The 22,653-nt window shown below is 38.5% G+C and overlaps 1 protein-coding gene across 3 annotated transcripts in view; it reads left to right on the forward strand.

Moving 5' to 3' along the window:
• The window catches only part of LOC121002371 (potassium voltage-gated channel subfamily C member 1-like), a 156,126-nt gene extending 142,939 nt beyond the window's left edge, over positions 1–13,187 (forward strand). Inside the window, exons 4-5 of one of the 3 annotated variants that reach the window (XM_040433839.1) lie at positions 5,070–5,075; positions 12,846–12,982. In XM_040433839.1, coding sequence (XP_040289773.1) covers positions 5,070–5,075; positions 12,846–12,982 — 143 coding nt within the window. Of the gene's footprint in view, positions 1–5,069; positions 5,076–12,845 lie in introns of all 3 variants that reach the window. The other 2 variants (XM_040433834.1, XM_040433843.1) reach the window with 2 other exon arrangements.
• Positions 13,188–22,653: the final 9,466 nt, after the last annotated feature.

Raw genomic sequence — 22,653 nt, forward strand, 5'->3', positions numbered from 1 at the left:
TCCAGTGATCAGCTAGTTATCCCCTAACCTTAAGGAAATCAAATACATATCAGCTCCAAGTACATACCATTTGCACAGTACAGATGCTGTTTTTGGAAACTTGTATTCTATGCATTGTCAGCTAAAAGAGCTACCTTTGTGTCCGTTTGCATACTGTAGCTATTGTTTGGCACTTCAGCAGTATAAGATAAAGTATTACTGTTAAACTAGACTTTTCTGTATCAGACAGGTCATTTATGAAAAAGTGTGGAAAGCATTGCTTGCTTTATGTATTGTGTCATTGAACAAGGAGTACTCTCCACCAGCCCAACAGACATTGAATGGAGCGTCAGGGTACATGTGTGCCCACCACTCCAAGTCCCCATCGTGCAGTGAGCAGGAATGGGGAACTAGGTATCCCCGTTTTAGAGGTTAGTAGGGCACCCAGCAATCAGACATTAAGTAACTATTCTGTGGATAGATTAAAATATGTTTTTCGTGGAATAACCACTTTAATTCTGTCTAAGAAAATATGTTCTGAAGAATTATTTGATTGATTGTCTCCTGAAACATGGGATAATTCTACTACTTAGAATAAGGGTCTTCTCACTGGAAATGCTAATATTTATTGGAATCACTGAGGACTATTCTAACACAGCTTACAGTAACACTTCCGTTTATGTGTGGTCATTTGTTAACACGTTAATATTCTAAATTCTAAGCATTACATTAATAGGTTTAGCCTGTCCTTCACAGCAAAGGAGTAATAAAGGGTTTTCGAGTATATAAAAAAAGACCATTGTATGATCAGTGAGGAATCAACCCCCAAGAACCCCGACAATTAACAGAACTAAGGGGCTCCAGATTGGAGAAGTATGGCAACTTTATTAGAGTACTTGACACAGCAACCTCCATTTGAGTGTGGCTTTGTCTAGTACTACAGCTAAGTCCATTCAAGCAAACAGAACAGCATGTGTCTGATCTGCATCACCAAGTAGCACCACACGCTTATAGATGTCAATGGACTGGGTATTGCACTGAAGGTTCTCCAGTAGTGTTGAGCACGAATATTCGAAAAGCGAATTTTTATCTCGAATATCGCCACTTTGCGATTTTGCGAATATTTAGAATATAGTGCTATATATTCGTTATATCGAATATTCGTCATTTTTTTTCATCTGAACACAAGCAGGGAGGAATCATGACTTCAGATGGAAAAAAATGCTGAATATTCAAAAAAACTAATATAGCACTATATTCAATATAGTGCTATACCGTATATTCGTATTTTAGAATATTCGTCATTTTTTTCCATCTGAAGTGAATAGTGTTCAGTTCAGATGGAAAAAAAATTACGAATATTCTAAAATACGAATATATAGCCACTATATTGAATATAGTGCTATATATTTGTTTTTTAGAATATTCAGCATTTTTTTCCATCTGAAGTCATGATTCCTCCCTGCTTAAGTTGCTTGTGGGCCAATGACTCATTGGCCCACAAGCAAGAAGCAGGGAGGAATCATGTGTTCAGATGGAAAAAATGACGAATATTCTAAAAACAAATATATAGCACTATATTCTATAGTGCTATATATTCGGTTTTGACCCATCCTGTATTGATCACGTAATATTTGCATATTACGCGATCATTACCTAGCCGATTTTCGAGTAAAAAAAAAGAATGTAGAATACAACGAATATTCGAATTCGCGAATATTCAACGAATATTCTACAAAATATTCACGAAATATCACGAATTCGAATATGACCCCTGCCGCTCATCACTATTCTCCAGCTACAGTACCACTGTCCCTTTGTTTTGTTCGTCGGTATGGGGATCCCAGGGATGGGATCACCAATGATCGTATATTGATGGTCTATCCTAAGGATCGGCCATCAATCAAATGTCCCAAACATGCAAGAACAAGTATGTGGTTAGAGGAACATTAGAGTCTTAGTCATCCTTCACTATTTGGTCATAGCACATTTAAAGGTCCAACAAGTTCTAGTTTTGTATAGTCCAAAAGTTAAGACTGAGGTAATTCAGCTGTAGGACTTTCTGCAACTCATGTACCATCCTGTTTTTAGGTAGTTTTTAATTAGCTAAATCTAAGACAGATGCTCTAGTCTTTCTGTAATGTCTTTACATAATGTTTTTTTTATAAAAAGGTGTGATCTCCTGTAGTGTACAGAATGTAAGGTCTGACACACCTGCTGGGAGTATGGGGGCAGTACATCTCTATAAAACCATCTACATTTAAACATATCTTTTTTTTGTTTGTTTATTCTCATTACCATCCATGTTTCATTGTCATTGCCTGCGCCCTTCGCTCTTCAGCTGTCAACGCCTGCACTCCATCACCTCAGCACGACGACTGGTACAAACAAGACGTTGATCTCCTGCATGACCTCAATGCCAATGCAGCCACATGGATCAAGCAGTAGGATGCATGATGCCTTAGGGGTGAGTAGCATGAAAGGGGAGTCCCTTTTCTCACCCTCATTAACTACAATCCTTGCTCATTTTGGTTTCTGCAATGCACCAAGTAATCCTACTCATAAGCTCCAGATCCATATTTATAGTGATTTTTGTCTTGGCTAGAATTGCCTAAGCTTTCTAAAGATACCATATGTACAATATGCCACCAGCCAAGTATGGATCCTACTTCATTTTACTCACATTTCATATACTAAATTCAAGTTATAAAATGATCTGATATCCAAAGGCTATGCATCAAAATGCATATTGAGCTGTCTTGGAAGCAAAGCAGCAACCAAGCCTTTGGAAGCAATCTGACATGTTCAGATCATTCCTCAATAACCCTCACTATTGGCAAGTGGTAGAAGGAAGCAGATGCAGTGCTGCACCATCTGTCTTCATGATTCAAGTTACCATCACACAATGGCCAAGTCACCATTCGATAATATCTGAACAAAGCTCATTTGATATCTTCTACAAGCTGTACCTGGCATCTGCTGGAGATCAGCACTTAAAGGGGTTGTCTCGCTTCAGCAAATGGCAATTATCATGTAGAGAAAGTTAATACAAGGCACTTACTAATGTATTGTGATTGTCCATATTGCCTCTTTTGCTGGCTGGATTCATTTTTCTATCACATTATACGCCGCTCATTTCCAGTGGTCATGACCATCCTGCAATCCAGCAGCGTTGGCCGTGCGTGCACACTATAGGTAAAAGCGCTGGCATCTCTGGTGGCCAGGATCATGGGCACGCACATATGCACGCATGCACAGGAGCTCCCACCCCAGCCACCTCATATCTGCATTGCAGCGGTGGCCATAACCCCTGGAAATGAGCGATGTTTAATGCAATGGAAACAACCCCTTTAAATCAGGTGATTAACACAGTGTATATGTTTAATCAGTGGACCTAATATGTTAGTTATGTTGTCATCAAGGTACAGTAAGAAGAATTCCTTCTTTTGCCAGATTATGAGACTTAAAAAGAATATAAGGTTTGATCCAGTCTTTTATTTTGACAGCAGAATGGAGGGTGTTGGTCAGATTTGGTCAAATTTCTGGTCAAATCTGAAAAATTCACATCCTTACAACCACCTATACACAATAGATTCCTGTTGGATTGATGCCATTGTTTTAGATGCTGCTCTGAATTATATGGGGTTTTTCAGGTATCCTCTCTTGGTGGGCAGAAAGATCATGATTCAATACACCTAAATTTCCAAGATTAGTCAAACATGCATATTAATGAGAAATTGATACCAATGTCTATGACTTACATGAAGTGAACTCCATTTTTTTTTTTTACAAATACAAGTAGCTATAAAGTTCTAAGCTAAATTTCTTAACACCCATTTTTAATATTCAGGGATCAGTTTTCAGCATAACCCTAAATTGCCCCATAGACATTTAGTTTTATAACATACCGGTATATAACATTTTTACCTATAACCACCAGTAGAGGGAGCTTAGGAAATGACTGCACACAATTTATACACTGAACTAGATAAAAAAACTATATACAGTCAGCTCATAAGCTCCCCACAATGGAAGTTGCAGGCAGCCATACATTTATCATACATTTCTCACAATAAAAAACGCAGGATTGAGAATAAGTATCTGATTGGTGAGGGTCTGATTGCTGGGAATCCCACCAGTCACAAGAAAGGGGGTCCTGTTTCTCTAAATATGAGGTTGAGCGTGTAGTCTTTGGCAGTTCCATGCAGAGTGAATGCAGTGGCAGCATGCATGCATAACCTGCCAATCCGTTCATTCGGGGGAATGTGACCCCCATTCTTGAGATTGTTAGAGGTCCCAACAGTCGATCAAATCCACAGGATAGGAGATAAGTTTGTATTGTGAAAAATTCCCTTTAACTCTGTGTCTATGCGGTATTTGCATCTCTGTAAGGCTCATGTACACGACCGCAGCTAGTTTTGCGGTCCACAATTTGCAGATCCACTGGCCTTGTGCGTTCCGCCCATAATAGAACAGTCCTATCCTTGTCCGTAATACGTTCTATATATTTATTCTATATTAATTGTCCGTAGTATGTTCTATATTTTTGCGGTTGCAATGGAACAGACAAACAGTGAATGGGTCTGCATCCAACTGGCAAAAAATGCGGATCAGATACGGACAAAGAAAAGCTTCGTGTGCATGAGCCCTAATAATAAAATGAAGGTGTAGCTGAAAATAAAGAATTTTTATTTAAGAAATAAAGTAGTACAGCATGCTAGACCTCAAAGCCACATTGTGTTACAAGGTGGCCAGTCACATTCAATCATCCTTGCTATGACCAAGATTTGATCAATAATGTTGGATTTCAACCCCTTAATATTTTTTATGGGGAGGGGGATATATTATACTAGTATAATATGTTCTAATTGTCCATCAGTTTGAATTCTTCTCCATTTGCTTAACTTCATCAGCATTTCATGGAAAACTTCAACTCTTTAAATACCAGTACAGTCATACCAAATGTTTAGAGCTTTTACTCATTTGCCAATTATTAAATATAACTAAATGAACTAAATATATAAATTAGATTTACTTAGAAACTTACACAGCAGTACTTCAGACCTGACTATACAAGTACAATCAGCCAGCTGCTGGTATAATATCATATAAAATATGATGCCTGTGGTTGTTTGATAAAAATTGTAAAGCAAGGTTTTAGATTTGTGACAACAGGAAAATCTGATTCATACCATTTATAGTTCATGAAAACCCAATTCATAAATCTATTATATAAAAATATGAAAAGAAAATTTTAGAATATTTACAGTGAATGAAGGAGAGGTATCGTGAGCATTGTAGGGGTCTAGAAAAGCTTAGCTAATTTCTTCCAGAAATGGAGACACTCTTGTTTATGGACTGCGTCTGGAATGGCAGATTAACCCTATTCAAGTAAATGTGGCCAAAATGTGGCCAAAACCAAAAACCAAAAATAGCCCATAGACAACAGTGGCCCTGTTTCTGAAAAAAAGCAGCCATGTTTTTTCTACTGCCATACAAGTCCCTAAAAGGGAATTTTAAAGACTTTTATATTAATAGTCTACCCTAAGGACCATCTTTTTCAGTTTGCGAGGCTGGCACCTCCAACGATCAGCTGCTGTGGTAGCTCCTGAACTACAAGGCTTTATTCACTATGAACACGAGCAGTGCTGCAGTACCCAGCTCTGGTCAGTATACTCTGGACTGAGCTGTGAAGTTTAGATGCCTATTTCCAGCGCAGGAGCTACTGTTTATCAGAAGGGGTGCTGGCATTCGCACCCCCGCCAATTTGATATTGATAGCCTATTCTAAAGATAGGTCATCAATATAAAAGTGTCAGGAAACCCAAGGGTCATTATTATAATAAAATATTCTAATAAATCTAATAATAATAATAAGCTCAGAGAAGTACAAAAACACAGAAAATAAAATATATAAAGAATGTACCCAACAAAATAAATGACTGTCAAAATTTGACTTCATTCTCACCACCCACATTTGAAGGATTTACTTACATGTACTCCATACAGTCCCTGAATATTTGCATCCTTGCATTTAGATCAATCTAGACCAATGTCGATAATGTGCACAAGAGTGTTGAAGACCAAGCTGGTAGTCAAGCCAAGTTCATACAAGTTTTAGTTGAATGAATAATTGAGGCCTACAAGTGTTTTGCCTAAATTCCTTGGAAGATCAGGTCATTTTAGTGATACTATAAGGCTACTTTCACACTAGCTTTTTTGCTGGATCCGGCAGGGTTCAGAAAAAACGCTTCTGTTACTGACAACCATCTGCATTCGTTATGAACGGATCCGGTTGTATTATCGTTAACATACACAAGATGGATCAGTCATGAACTCCATTGAAAGTCAATGGGGGACGGATCCGTTTTGTGTCAGATTGTGTCTTGCTCAGCATCCCAGGACGGAATGCAAACCGCAGCATGATGCGGTTTGCTCTCCGGTATGAGAATGGAATACATTTTGGAGCATTCCGTTCTGTTCAGTGTTTCGTGGGGACAAAACGGAAGTGTTTTTTTCCGGTATTGAGACCCTATGACGAATCTCAATACCGGAAAATAGAAACGCTAGTGTGAAAGTAGCCTTACCCATTTTATTGCAAAATGTTTATTTCGGATATTAAAATGTGCTTCCAGGGTAACAGGACATATGTGTAATCAAAGATCATAAAGCTGTTGAGTTTATTGACATCATTTTAGGAAAGCCCTAAAATATTACTACAACTATTTAATTGATTGAGGGTTAGACTTTGGGATAATAGAGAAACTCCTTACCACGTTCTTATGACACGGTATGTTCCACATCCTCATTCACACGTGATAAGATGGTCAGTGATTCATCCGTGAAGATTTCTGTGAAGAATCCATGTTTGGTCTGTGTGTCTGTTTTTTCTTTCCGTGTGTCATCCTTGTTCCACTGACACTGCACCACAGAAAATTAAATTCTCCTCTTAATGGTACGTAAAACACGGATGAAACGCGGATGGTATCTGTATTGCATCCGTGTTTTACTGGACCCATACGCCATAATGGACGTGATGGAAACACAGGCAAAACAGGGTATGCCTCCATGCTTAAACCACGGACTGTGCTAAAACACTGATGTGTGAATACACACATTAAAATGAATAGGTACGTGTGCTGTCTGTGGAGAACACAGATGGCACACGTCGGTGAATCACTGACGTGTGAATGAAGCCTAATGCTGAATTTCCAGTTTTTGCCCAGAGATGGTTCAGCCTCATGCCCAAAACTATATTCACAATGGATGCTGAGATCCAGTGTATCTCTGTATGTTCCCTCCAGAGCATACCACCTTTAGCACTCGCACAGAGTGGTGCCATAATTCATCTAATTCCCTGTATATAGAAATACGCCCTCCCCTGGATAATGCATACTCCAGATCATGACACCGGTCCGTGTAGGCCCAATGAGTGTTACAAACTTCAGGAATCAGGCAGCAAGAATTCACAAGATCTCCTGAATGACATTAATGATTTGAAGGAACTTGCTTCCCTTTGAATATTGGTAAGGCCCACAAAATGGCTGCATTCACTATATAGAAATATTTGCTCTTAAAGGGATGGTACAGGATTAGAAAAACATGGCTGCAGTGTGTTACTGTAGCTGAGCTCCATTCACTTCAATCCCAGACACAGTCCATTGAAATTCGTGGAGCTGTTTATGGAAGAAGCAGCCTTTTTTCTTTTTCTTGTTCAAGTCCTTTAACACCTCATTTTAGAAAAAAGTGACCTAAATTTAACAAAGTGACAAATTTCAGAGATAACCATAATATATTTTGTTTCCTGACCCAATTTTTTATTTTCAATTTTGATATTGAGTTCTTTTTTCTTTTTTTTTTTTATGTGTGTATGTGTGTGTTTTATTTTGTTCCCTCTTAGTTCTGGTAAAACCTTGAAGCTGATTTATTCAGTGCTGAAATTTGAGGCAAGTCAGGTCTAATCACTACAGTACAAATGTTGTAATCAATTCATGCTTAAAGCCACATGGTGACCACTGTTAATAGTGTATAAGTGTAGTGGGTAAGGTTGGCGGAGATGTCATTACTGTGAGAATTGTGCTTTCTTTCTGTGCTGAAAACTAATACTTATCATGGGTCGTAACCAGCAAATAGCAGAATCTGATGCAACCACTGACGATGAGCACTGTTTAGACATATGCTCCTTATGGACACACACAATGCAAAAGACAGTCCTGAATATACAGTCCATAGGATCAAAATTTCATAATCATAGATTGTATTGGATCACTGAGGTTTGATACAAGCAAAAAGCACTGGAACTCTTAGCAGGAGAAAGTTGCTTGTGTCCACAGTAAAGTGATCAAGATCCATCAACCTCGATTATTCCCCTGCTGCTGGGTCAATGTCTTGTTTGATTGTGTGTATGGATTTGTTAACTGCAAGTCTCGGCTAGTTTGCTGCATGCCTGCTTATACTCCATGCTTTACAATGGCTATTGAGGTAGCGCTAAGCAAACGTATCACTGACAGTCTGGCTATCTTCTGCTTACCTTGAAGGAAGTTATTTTTGTGAGCTAAACCAATATTCATCAAAATACAGTTCTCAGTGGAAAAATATAATTAGAAAAACATTCTCCAGAAACAGCACCACTGAAACAATCACCTGAGATGCTGTTTCTGGAAGAAAGTAGCCATGTTGTTGTAATCACATACAACCCCTTTAAACACACTCATTGAGAATACCATCTAAAAGCTAAAATAACATTTGAATGTCCTTCGAGGAATAATTGTGAGCAGTTTGTATTCAGGGGGACTGGTTTGCAAAGACAGTAATTATGACCTTTATTGTCAAAACAGTATTGGAAGCAAGCCACAGCGCTCCCACAGGAGACATGAAGCATTACACAGCACCCATTGAAAGCAGAGAGGGGGGTGCTCTCTTCTTTTGGGTGTAGAAGAGGGGAATCTTTGAATTATTGTTCAGAATTTTAAATTCAAGCCTCTAATCCAACCTTTTTAAGGGTCTGGTTTGCATCGGTGGCTCTCAGGTTTCATGTGGGTTGTCATGTACAGGCACAGGGTGGGACTAGCAGTAGGTCCTGGCACAATTTGAGGATCAATGGATCTTTCATGTGAAAGTTGCACAGAGCTTTTTTGTCTCAGTACTATACCTCACAATTGACCCATTTACTAGGGGACTGTCCCATAAAACCGACATCAAGGGGTGGACTTTTCAGTTCACGGGGGTCAGTTTACTCAGTGGATAGCCACTGATTTCAATGGGTGCACTATAATGCTTCAGAGATGAGCTTTTACCAAAGTACTTTCTAGTAGGAAAAGGCCAGTAGAGGTGGTATGCTACATATACAGTGCCACCCATAATTATTCATACCCCTGGCAAATTTTGACTTAAAGTTACTTTTATTCAACCAGCAAGTAATTTTTTGACGGGAAATGATATAGGTGTCTCCCAAAAGATAATAAGACGATGTACAAGAGGCATTATTGTGGAAAAAAACATTCCTCAGCTTTTATTTACATTTGAGCAAAAAGTGTCCAGTCCAAAATTATTTCTACCCTTCTCAATAATCAATAGAAAAGCCTTTATTGGCTATTACAGCAATCAAACGCTTCCTATAATTGCAGACCAGCTTTTTGCATGTCTCCACAGGTATTTTTGCCCATTCATCTTTAGCAATGAGCTTCAAATCTTTCAGGTTGGAGGGTCTTCTTGCCATCACCCTGATCTTTAGCTCCCCCCACAGATTCTCAATTGGATTAAAGTCTGGACTCTGGCTGGGCCACTCCAAAACGTTAATGTTGTTGTCTGCTAACCATTTCTTCACCACTTTTACTGTGTGTTTTGGGCCATTGTCATGCTGAAATGTCCACTGGTGCCCAAGGCCAAGTTTCTCTGCAGACTGCCTGATGTTGTTGCTGAGAATCCTCATGTATTGCTCTTTTTTTATGGTGCCGTTTATTGTGATTAGGTTCCCTGGTCCATTGGCTGAAAAACACCCCCAAAGCATTAGGTTCCCACCACCATGTTTGACAGTGGGGATGGTGTTCTTTGGGTTAAAGGCTTCTCCTTTTTTACACCAAATGAAGGAAACATCATTGTGACCAAACAATTAAATTTTTGTTTCATCTGACCATAACACAGAAGACCAGAAGTCTTCTTCTTTGTCCAGGTGAGCTTTTGCAAAGGCCAAGCAAGCTTTTGTGTGCCTTATCTGGAGAAGTGGCGTCCTCCTTGGTCTGCATTGTGCAGTGTCCGTTGAATTGTCTGCCTTGAGATATTGCCACCAGCAGAGCCCAGATTCACCAGGATGGCCTTGGTGGTGATCCTTGGATTCTTTTTCACCTCTCTAACTATCCTCCTGGCCAGCACAGGTGTCACTTTTGGCTTCCGACCACGTCCACTGAGATTTTCCACAGTGCGGAACATCTTGTATTTTTTGCTCAAATGTAAATAAAAGCTGAGAAATGTTTTTTTTCCACAATAATGCCTCTTGTACATCGTTTTATTATCTTTTGGGAGACACCTATGTCATTTCTCATAAAAAAAAATTACTTGCTGGTTGAATAAAAGTAACTTTAAGTCAAAATTTGCCAGGGGTATGAATAATTATGGACAGCACTATATGTCCTATCCTTTCAACAATCTAGGTAAATACAATTACCTCAACTTAACTAAATAGTTGGGCAGTGGTCTCCAAACTGTTTCTTTCCAGCTGTTGCAAATTTGTAACTCCCAGCATGCTGTGACAGCCTGCAGCTGTCAGAACCTGCTGGGAGTTGTGGTCTCACAACAGCTGGAGAACCACTGGTTAGAGATCACATCTATCAATGCGAAAATATGAATTTCAACAAAATGCAACCACTACTCCAAAATATATCAATTTTAGCAACCAAAGGTCCACAAAGAAAAAATTTAGTTTTTCTGATTTACAATGTATATTAATTCTTATTCCTATGGTGGATTTCTGAAAGCTTGTGCAACGGAAATATATGTTGTCGCCTATAGCAACCAATCAGATCTTTATTTGACTGGCTTCCATAGGCTGCAACATGCTCTTATTGGTCTGCACCAGCTTTCAAGGTGTCACCCAGATGATATTATTTATGGGAAATGGTCATATTGTAACTTGCTTGTGTCGCTACCTTAAATGTTTGTGCTTGGAGCTGTGTTTGTCACAACACAGTGTCTGCTCAGAAGTATCACAGCCAAATATATGTCCCATCATATGCCAAAAAATGACCATAATAATCTCTATTTACTGCAATATTAAGACCGATGTCTCAAATTTTATGGAATATAATGGAATGTGCATGAATGTCAGAATATTTTTCATTAGAAACCACTTGCAGTGGTACCAAACTAGCACTAGATCAAATACAATGTAAAAGCAAGATTAAAAACAAATCTCTAGAATATAATAATAGTTTCTGAAAAATAACTTACTTCACGTGTCCAAAGGAGAGAATCAAATTGTGTTTTTAGCAGCTTTAGGCCACACAATACAAAGCTACTATTTGTGTACTCCATAAGGAGACATAAAAAAAAAAGTTGATTATCCACCTTTCATGTCTTCTAAACCTTTGCTGCCACTACCACCAATAGTGAAGCTAACATCTCAGTACATGTGGAATCTGCTGAAGTTACATCACTGTGGTCCAGGGCACAGAAGTGAGGCTGACATGTCACCAATATGTATCCAACAATATTTCTACAGATTACCCGATTACATAGATAAGTGACAATCAAATTAATCTAGACCTGCAGGAAAATGGTGTTATCACCTGCTTATTCCATTCTCTAATTGCTAAGTAATAGACTAGCAAATAAGGGAAGTGAAAAAAAGAGACTGCCTTTAAAGGATAATTTAGGGTTGCCTGGAGATAAGATACTGGGAGTGAAACAGGTCAATTTAAAAAGTTCTTCTGTTGAGAAGTATTCCTTTCTGTACCATGAATTACCCACAATACAAGTGCTAAGGTCCCTAAGATCATCAAGATACTGGGAGTGAACCTTAGTCTAGGTCAATTAAAAATGTTCTTCTCTTAAGAAGTATTGCTTTGTGTACCACGAATAATGATGACCACAGAGAAGCAAATGTCTTACCCACAACATGTTTAGTTTGTCCAGAGGCTCAAATTCTCTGAACTTGGACACCTTCCCTTTTCTTAGTGAAAGAGTGAAAAGTCATGTTGGTTGATTGGAGATTTAATAATTGCCATTTTGAGTACCCTGCAGCTTGTGACTCTTGTCTCATTTATCAGATTGGATGCTTAGGCCATAGAATTGCTTACTATAAATTTCCGGATAAAAATTAGTATGTATGGTATGTTTACCATACTAACTGGACAAACTGACAATAATACACTCTCAGTCCTTATTGTACCCTACAATATTGTAAGAAAAATATTTAAAATGATATAATTATTATTAATTGACTATTTATATAAATGTCAACCAAAAACCACGCCAATCTTGAGAGTGCTAGTTTGAACAGCTTTGTACTTGTGGTACCATGGTCGGCTCAAGATGTTGTTTCCCAGGCCAAAATAATCAATAAGCATTCAAATCCATGGCAAGCAAGAATGCAAACAGCCAAGCAGTAAGTAACATGTACATAAATTCAATATAAAAAAAAGGAAAATTGTAAATTTTCTGTTCTAAATATCACAATATTAAAAAAAATAATTAAAATGGATCAACATGATCTTAACATGAAAATGGACATGTATAGGGCTTGTTTTATTTCTGGGTAGACACAATTTTAGCTTTTATTATATAAAGTTTCCCTGTCCATGTTTTTGGGGCAAAATGAGTTGTGCTTCATAATCTTTTTTTTTCTTTTTTATTTATCTCATGAATATCAAGGTTATGAAAAATCCCGGAGTCTTAACAGCATAGCTGGCATGAGTGGAAATACGCTCAGACTGTCTCCTATCTCTACCCCATTTGGGTCACCATCGGCAGTGAGACGCCCACGGTCTCCCATTCCTTCCATCTTATAGCATGGACTCAATCAACTCATAAGGGGAACCTTAACTAGTAATAACTACAAAAACTAACATCAACACTGGCAAAAGAACAAATATAAGACAGAGACGTTAACAAATTTTGCTATTTTTTAAGAGGATGATGAAAATTATAGATTATATGCAGATATATTTAAAAAAAATCAAGTTTGGCTTTTAATATAAGAAAAAAGAAAGACAAAAAAGAAAAAAAAAGAAAAAACTGAAAAACATTTTGCACTTTGCTGAGAAATATATAATAGACTATAAAAGACTTGTATGACTCCCCCTACTAAATCAAATAGCTGTGCTCCAGGAAGATGCTTTTGTGGAGTAGAAAAGGCTCTTCCGGCAAGGAGACACAAGCCAAAGGAGGTTTCTTTAGGGCGGAGAGGGATACAAGGGTATACTTTTTTAATGATATGATTATTTATTGTTCTTAAGAATTTCCTTCTTGAAATGTGAAGGTGAAATTATGAAAAAAAGTTTAAAAATCATAAATAATATATATATAAATACATACAGAAGACATTTGTTAATAACCTTACAGAAAACTTGTTTAAATATATATATATATATATATATATATATATATATACTTATATTTATGATTCTCCAATACATTTTATTTTTTGGTGTGTGTGTGGGGGGTTCATCCTTATTTATTTCCCTTTCTTTCTTTTATTAACCCATTATCTTATACCTATGGAGCTGCTTTGTGCTTCCTGATCACTCCTCACCACCATACTCAGGATTTGAAGAGCCATATATCAATATATATATATACACATACATATATATATATATATATATATATATATATACACACACACGTATGCGTGTATGTATTTGTTTTGCTACCCTCACACTTCCTTTCTACTTTCTGTGCATGAGCTACTGTTGCAAGCAATAATGAGTCTGCCTGACTGCATGTTCCTAAATTTTACAAAATTCCTAATAAATTAAAATATGTATATACTGTAGCTTAACATGGTGACATTCCCATAGCTATCTAATCATTTTGGTGCATGGCCCTGTTGACTGTTGTTTTTGTTTTTTGTCAGAAAGCTGAGTCCACTTCTCCTTTCTTTCTCTCTTTTTCTTTTTTCCTCCCTTCCACTATATTTACCTGTGTCACACTCCCTCCTATTTTCTTCCTCCTTCTCTTTCTTTTTGTTTTTTTTTCTCTTTCGTCTTCACACAGAAAATTATAAGGAGAGTCCTGTCCTTGTTCGATATATGCAGGCGGAAGCTGTCACTGTGAATTAATTGATTTCCTCCCATGTACACAAATCTCCTTCCGACACTATGATTTCCGAATACTAGTAATTTAAAAAAAATTGAAATAACACAAAACAGCAACTACAGAAATATACAAGATAATGAAAAAAAAAATTGAAAGTATGGCAAAATCTTAAAGAAAATCAGATAAAAAAAATGAGGGATGGAAATCAATGGTCATTCCCAATGCCTATGGGAAAATGGTCACAGAAATCAGCTGCTATGACGACGAAGACGATGTGGAAGAAAGAAGGAACTGAAAGATAAAACATAAAATGGATACTTCTATTTTTTAAATTGAGGTTCTATACAAGTGGATTGCACTGGAATGATGAGAAGAATGTGTTCATCACTTTGACTATTTGCAAGGCAGTTCTCTGCTATGGGTGCATTAATGCATCAACAAGAAATTTAACAATACAAGGAAAAGGAACTGGAAAGATATAACAAAACAAAACAAGTTCAAAAATACTATTTAAAGGTTGCATTTTCCTAGCCAGCATGTGTTTGCATGTTATACTGTATCAATGATATTTAATGTTATATGCAAAAAAAAGGTATATTTTCCTTCCAGACTTCAAAACTGAAAATGTACAAATTTAGCCAGCCTTTCAATGATGATGATGAGTACCTTAAAGACACTACATAAATTGAAGGAATCTATGTAAGGGGCTCTTTTCCATGAGAGGAGTATTCCGAAGGTGCTTTTCTGTGTGAATACTCTGCTCTTTGAATCAAAGTAATACTTCTATGATGCATTTCTGATTGAGCGTGCCAGTGGCCCTGGTGCTTAATGTATGTTTGTTGAGATGACAATGATGGCGATTTACCGCTTTCAATGCGTATTTTAACTCTTGCCCTTTGTTTCTTGTTCACAAAGGATGGCGATGAAAGAGGGTTGGTTCACTAATGGGTTAATTTTACAATTCTTACATAGTTGACAGAGGAAGGAGAGACAAAAACTATGATGACCAATCTATGACGGGTCATGTGAGAACAAAGGTTGGATTTTGAATAATTTTTGGTTTTCAGTTAGACTAATGCAGGCAAAAATTGGAGGGTTTACCAGTAGCAAGCGAACATATCACTGGTCTTATTTTCTCACCTGCACTGGATGAATGAAAGCTCGAATCTGATTGTTGCTACAAACATCATTTCCATTTTATGTGCAAAATGAGTCTCATCAAAAATGAGGCCCATCCTCTGTTGTCCCTTATTATTTTATGTTTATACCAGAGGTCCCACCCTTTTGTAGGTCATGAGCCCTTTTTCAAATACAACAGATAGTGTTAATCCACATTCAGGCTGCTTTAACATAGCCATGTTTGGTTCGTGAAGCATGTTCTGTATGATGGCCTCATATCCCAGACCGAAGGAGCCTTGCCTGAGCTAAACTCACTGCATCATAGTAATCTATGACTCTGTGAGTTCCAGCCCCATCACGGGTCTACTCTACTGCATCATTTGAGCATGGGACAGTAGGCCCATGGTTGGGCAGGAGCTCACAGCATCACAGATCACTATGATACAGGGAGTTCAGCTCAGAGGAGCTTTGCTCAGTCCAGGAAATGCAGCCATCACATGGAGCATGTTTCATGGACCACAAATGGGCATGTAAAAACTGCCTAAAAGGAGAAAAAGTCTATTACAGATATGACTAGTGGTATTGGTATAGTTTTACCAGGTACCAAGTTCTAGTAGTGTTATGTTGCCCCTGGTGCCATTAGTATCTATAGCTGCCAAAACTGGAGAGCCACATGTAAGGGATCCAAGAACCCCTTGTGGTTCCTAACATACTGATGGAGGTACTGAAATACACAGACACACACACAAGGATAAAATTAAACCTTCCATTTGTTATTTTACTTCTTTTTAAATAAATATTTTCATTTGACATATTTACTACTGTAAAAAAGGACACAATTTACGATAGAAAATAAGGGGCTTTTTAATCAATCAATTGTAGAATTTACATTATATTTTTGTTCCACTTTAAACCATTAATGCCATTACAAATTTGTAAAAAAAAAAATGGTAATAGTAGCCCAAACATTATTTTTGTAATATTCTTGAGATAATGGAGACTGAAACATCCAGCGTCTGTAAAAAAAATTAAGATTTATTTAGCAAAAAGCATAAAACCCATTCAGCATGACAAACAGCATCTACGCGTTTCAGATCATGTAATCAAGATTTTTACTCATGACATTTAGTCTGCAAATACACATCCTTCTGTTTTCCCAAGATAGATAGATAGACAGACAGATCTTTTTATTTTATTTTTCCCCCCACAAACCTACAGTTTCATATAGCATCTATAAAAAGCAGACCATTCTGGTAATGCACATGAAGACGCACAGTAAAAGGACATTCTTTTGCTCTAGATAACTTTCTGGCTTTGGCTAAAAATATAAACTAATTAGGTGAACCGTACTCCTCACGTGATGCCTGCGAGCAACACTTAGTCTCGTTTCCATGCTTCCCTGCTAAATTTAGATGTTTTCTGAAACACATTTACAACCCACAATAAGAAAAAATATATAAAATACATTAGAATTCTTTCTGAGATTTTCAATAAAATTCGACATTTGCTGCTACTAGCCCTATCACACACATTTGGATTTTAAAATGTAAATGAATTCATAGTGTAAGAAAATTGTAACACGTGGGAGTTAGATAACAGAAACATTCATCAATCATAGAGTATCAGCTAGTAATTATATAGCAGCACTAAATTACATTGCTTGCTTAGCTGTTCTCGGTATTCTTGAGATTTTATTGCTAATATATGCATTGACTGATCATTTATAACATTCTAGTACATAGTACACACCTCTGGCTGATTTTTATTTTATTTCTTTTTATAATTCACAATTTTTTTTAATTTCCTTTCTTTATTCATAGTTCCGCATTATATGAATGGCACACAATCGTGTTAGAAAAAATAAAATCTGTTCTTCCTGCCATCTAAGAATGACGATTATAATAGCACACAACCTGTGGGCATCTTGGCCTAAAAAAAATTATGAGAGACCCATTATTCCACTGACCCTTAGGTGATTATGGAGGACAGAAGGACAGTATGCATCCATCCAAGCTACAAGCATTTACTTTTCTAATTACATTTCATTTCTGTATGAACTAGTGCAAGAAAGGTGAATTGCTATCAATATGCATTCATATAAATTCCAGTATTAGTCATGGTGTTCTATCAACTATGGCAAGAAACTGCATTCCCCCATAGGGAATTTTGGCAAGTCATTTTAGAAGCCCCAGCTCTATTCTGCATTAGCAGTAGCAAGTATGCCTTGGCTTAAATTTCTTTAGAACATGCAGCTCAAGGCTTCAGATAGTGAACCTTAGCATCCAATCAACATTCAGATTTCATTTTCTAAACTGTGCTGGGCTCTGAATAGTTGCATTTTGATATATGAGGACCAGAATTGAAATTATATAATCACTAGCTGAAAGACCCGGCTTTGCACGGTTATATTTCATCTATTTAATTTAATGTTTGTGTGTGTCGTTAAAAGTAGTGTTGAGCGCGAATATTCATATTACAAATTTTTATTGTGAATATTGGCACTTTGAGAATTCGAGAATATTTAGAATATAGTGCTATATATTCGTTATATTTTTTGTTTGTTTTTTAACACAGTACACATCAGGTGATCATCCCTCCCTTCTTCTAGCTTGTGGGCCAATGAGAAAGCTTTGTCACAGCTTAGCAACATCCCTAGCAACCAATAGGAAAGTTGCCTACCCCTTACTATATAAGAACCTCCCCAGCAGCTATTTTCTAAAGTTTATTGCAGTTATGAAAGAGACAGCAGTGTCATTGCTGTACTCTGTGCTTTTTTGTATTACATTAGACAGTTAACTTATATATATATAATTCAGATAGTTAGGGGGAGATAGTCAGTGTAGGTTATATCCTGATATAGTTCTGCTGTCCATACATACATGCTACAGACATAGTGCTGTGATGTCACAAGTTGCACGTATTGCGAAAAAATATGCGCATCATTAATTGCCGAAAAATTTGCAAGCGCAAATATATTGGAGCACTCTATCTGCATATAAAGGTATTCTAATGTTCTGCCTTGCCAACCATTTTCTCCAGTCTCAGGAAACTTATACCAGCTTGAAAAATGTAGCATAGTGACCCACGCCTGTATTTTGCGCGCATTACGTGAATATTACATTCCCGATTTTCGCAATCAAGAATGTAATCTCGAATTCGCAAATATATGATGAATATTCTACAAAATCTTCGCAAAATATTGCAAATTCGAATATTGCCCCTGCCGCTCATCACTATTTAAAAGATATCAACAGTATCCACTATAACAGTGACATCTACAGCACCCCACCCCCTTAACAGTGACCTCCACAGCCCCCCACCCCTTAACACTGACCCCCCCCCACAGTGCCGCGTCTCCTCAAAATGGGACGTCCACAGCAGCCCACCCCCTTAACTTTAACCTTTACAGCAGCCTGCCCCTTTAACAGTGAGTTCCACAGCACCCGCCACTTAACACTGACCATAGGTTACAGTCCCCTTAACTGTGCCCTCTACCATTCCCGGACCCCTTAACAGAGACCTCCACAGCAACTGCCCCTTTAACAGTGACGGCCATAGTACCTCGCTCCCTTAACAGTGACCTCACAGTACCGCACTGCTTTAACAGTGACCTCACAGTACCCTGCTGCCCCTTTAATAGTGGCCTCCACAGTCCCCTCCTCCCTTAACAGTAACCTCCACAGCAGCTGCCCCTTTATTAGTGACCTCCACAGTACCCCGTCTCTTTAACAGTGATTTACTCAATAACCCGCCCCCTTAACAGTGACCTCCACAGAGCTCCGTTCCTTTAAAATGTGACCTCCACAACACCCCGTCCCCTTAATAGTGGCCTCTACAGCACCCCGCCTCTTAACACTGACCTCCATAGTGGATCATCCCCTTAACTGTAACCTCCACCGTTCCCTGCCCCCTTAACAGAGACCTCCACAGTGCCCACCCCTTTAACAGTGACCTCCACAGCATCCTTTCCCCTTAACAGTGACCTCCACAGTGACCCGCTCCTTTAACAGTGACCTCCACAGCGGCCACCCCTTTATTAGTGACCTCCACAGTACCCCATCTCCTTAACAATGATTTACACAACACCTCCCCCCCTTAACAGTGGCCTCTACAGCAATCTGCCCCTTAACATTGACCTACATAGTAGACCATCTCTTTAATTGTGACCTCCACAGCAGCCTGCCCCTAGGGAGGACAGTCCGGCTTTTATACTCCCTATCCTCCATCCGGCGCAGGGCCTGGACGGACACAGGGATGTCCTTTTGAGCGGCTTACTCTCCCACAGAAGCATTGTGCTGTCTGAGCGTGAGCTGGAGGTAGAAAGTCACCCTCCCTCCCACCCCTGCAGCTGACCTAAGTAGATTTTTACCTTCATTTTTTCAATCCCCATCGGCTGCGGAGCGGGAGGGGGCGTGACCTAACCTGATTAGGGGCATGGCTTAGCGGGACCTGGGGGAGGGGTTTTTAAGTCCATCTTTTGAGGGTGCGATCTCCACAGCACTGCACTCCCTTAGCAGTGTCATCCACAACACCATGCCCCTTTAAAGCAAATCTGTCACCAGGATAATCACTATTGAAGTAAAGCCATAGCCTAATAGCACTTAGTACCTTATTTCCAGATGTGCCTTTGTTTCAGCAATAGATTTTTTCTATCTTCTGAAAATCCAGTTTATTTGGTATGCAAATGAGCCAGTAAGGTGCCCAGAGGGGCGTCACTCTTGCAGGAAGGAGCCCAGGCACGCCTCCTGCTAGTGTCCCAGCCTGCCCTCATGTTGGGAGCAGGGAAATGGCTTGAATGTGATGTAGGAGAGGTGGGTGGACACATCATTGCAGGAGGCGTGCCTGGGCTCCTTCCTGCAGGAATGACGCCCCTCTGGGCACCTAATTGGCTCATTTGCATACCAAATAAACTGGATTTTCAGGGGGTAAAAAACATCTATTGCTGGAACAAAGGCACATCTTGAAATAAGGTAATAAGTGCTATTAAGCTATGGCTTTACTTCAATAGTGACTATACTGGTGACAGATTTCCTTTAAAGCTGATCTACAGCAGTGAAGAAAAATGGCTGGGTTGTTATGTAAACCTAGTGTAAAACTGTGTGTGTGTGTGTGGAGACTAAGGGCCTGTGAGCTTCTATTGGCTGATAAGGGTCATGTTACCAGGCTTCTATTGGCTAATGCATTTTTTGGGAATATCTCAGGAATGGTATGTGCTAGAGAGCTTAGACCCAGACTAAAACCTTCCCGGACACCTGATGTACCTGTGTGCCAGATTTGATGATTGTAAATGCGGCGGTGCGGATTCCTTTAGCCGACATACATACACACATACATACATACATACATACACTCAGCTTTATATATTAGATAATAAAACATGTCCATTTCTTCATTTTGTTCCAATATTTAGTATACATATTTAATAGAATACTACATACTCCCTGTCAGTTTTCATTAAAATTATTTGCGGGTTATCCTCCAACTCTACCGCTTTAGGCCCAGACTCTTTATGCAAGGTAGGGCATCTAAGATCTAAGACTCATCTCGCAGTAGGATTAAAACTGGAAGAAAGAGGACAACATGCAAAGCAGATGGCCGTGACAGTTGCCAATCAGATTCCAGTTTTCTTTTCTCTAGTGCAGGTTATGAAGTTAAAGCCATGATGTGAGTGGTTGCCATGGACAAGACTAAATCCACTCTTTGCCTGCTTAATAATAATCTTTATACAGCACCAGCATACTCCCCATATTCCCATACACAAAGACTATTCATATAAATTGAACAAAACTGGCATCCTTGGCATAAAATGAAATACTGAGTAGGGAACCTTGGTACTCAATGTCTATAGTGACCAGGAGCTACAGGATTCTATTACAGGACTTAGATATAATGTATAATCCATAAAAAAAAAGACATATTTTGAAGTGAAAGGTAATGGGTTCTTCCTGTATGCAACTTCTTCTATGCAAATTGTGGTAGCCATCTCTCCTGCTTCTGACATAAAATAAAACTCCCCGTAATGAACCAAACTCCCTTTCATGAAATGAGCATCTTGTGTTGTATGTGCATGTACTTTATGACTTCCTGGCCAGATTGATTTCATGCTTGCAAACATATTCCTGGCTGTTTCTGCACATTTTTTTACTGTTTGTTCTCGATTGATCATTGCGAGATGGTGGAAAAAAAAGGATAACTTACATTAAAGAGTCATTTTATTTTTCTTGGTTCCTTTCTTCCCTAAGTAAAGAAAGATACTTAACATTTCATTATTTTATGTGTTTATTGTAAGGCTGGCTACAGGGAATACTCTCACATCATCGCCAGATTGCAGTGGTTGTTCAGCAAGAGGACCACCCTCTATTGGTTTGGGTTGCTTTGGACTCAACTTTTGGATGTAGGTGTTGAAAGCTACATCCACCTCCAAATATCTTGATTATGTGATCTACAGAAGTAGACATGTGGCTCTCTTGGTGGGCTAAACTGCAGTTAAGGCGATGGACTAGTCCTAGCTTCATAATTAACTGTAGCCCTCTTCATTGAGGCTTTGTTAAAAGCCTCCAATTTGCAAACAGTGATCACTGTTGGTCATTACTGAGCAGTTCACAATGATTAATCATTTTAACTAAATGCATGGAACAGCAGAAACTACAAGTCACATCCTGCTCTTGTGGTGACCCAACTCCAACACTCAAGTTCTCCCAAAAGGGTAATATTTCAAAAACTACAGCTGTATTAATCCACTGACATCTTCTCGAGTACGAGAAGCTGAAAATGACCCTGTTGGGGTTACTTGTGAACTGAAGTTGGATACCTCTGCTCTGCATTTATGCTGCTATATGTATTCTACACCTATGAGTAAACTGTATAAAGTTTGCATAGGATTTTTGCGTTGAGGTCTAAACTTTGGTGTAGCACATCAAAGGTTAAGTAAATGGAACATGAAAGTCTGGAGGTTTAATAAAAGCAGACAAATTCTAACTGTCAAGAGTCACAAAATAGAAGGTCCATTTATAGTAATCAGGTAATGACCAGGTCCAGGTTTGGTACTTTCATTTGACCACTCTTAGAAAAGTGTCTACAAATAAACATTAACTAGACGTTGTGACTGCTATGGGCGGAATCATGTGCAGTTTTTTGTGACCAGTAGGAGTGCTGTTCCTATAATTTAGTTTTCACATTAAAATGTTAGGACAATAAGAAGGTACATTAGCTTCAAGTAGTACCACTTCAATTAATCAAGTTTTACAGTGGGATTTGTATGGTTTTATGTCAGAAAGAGCTGGGACACAGTAACAAATGAGTT

This window comes from Bufo bufo, chromosome 1 (genome assembly GCF_905171765.1).
Source record: "Bufo bufo chromosome 1, aBufBuf1.1, whole genome shotgun sequence".
Lineage (NCBI taxonomy): Eukaryota > Metazoa > Chordata > Amphibia > Anura > Bufonidae > Bufo > Bufo bufo.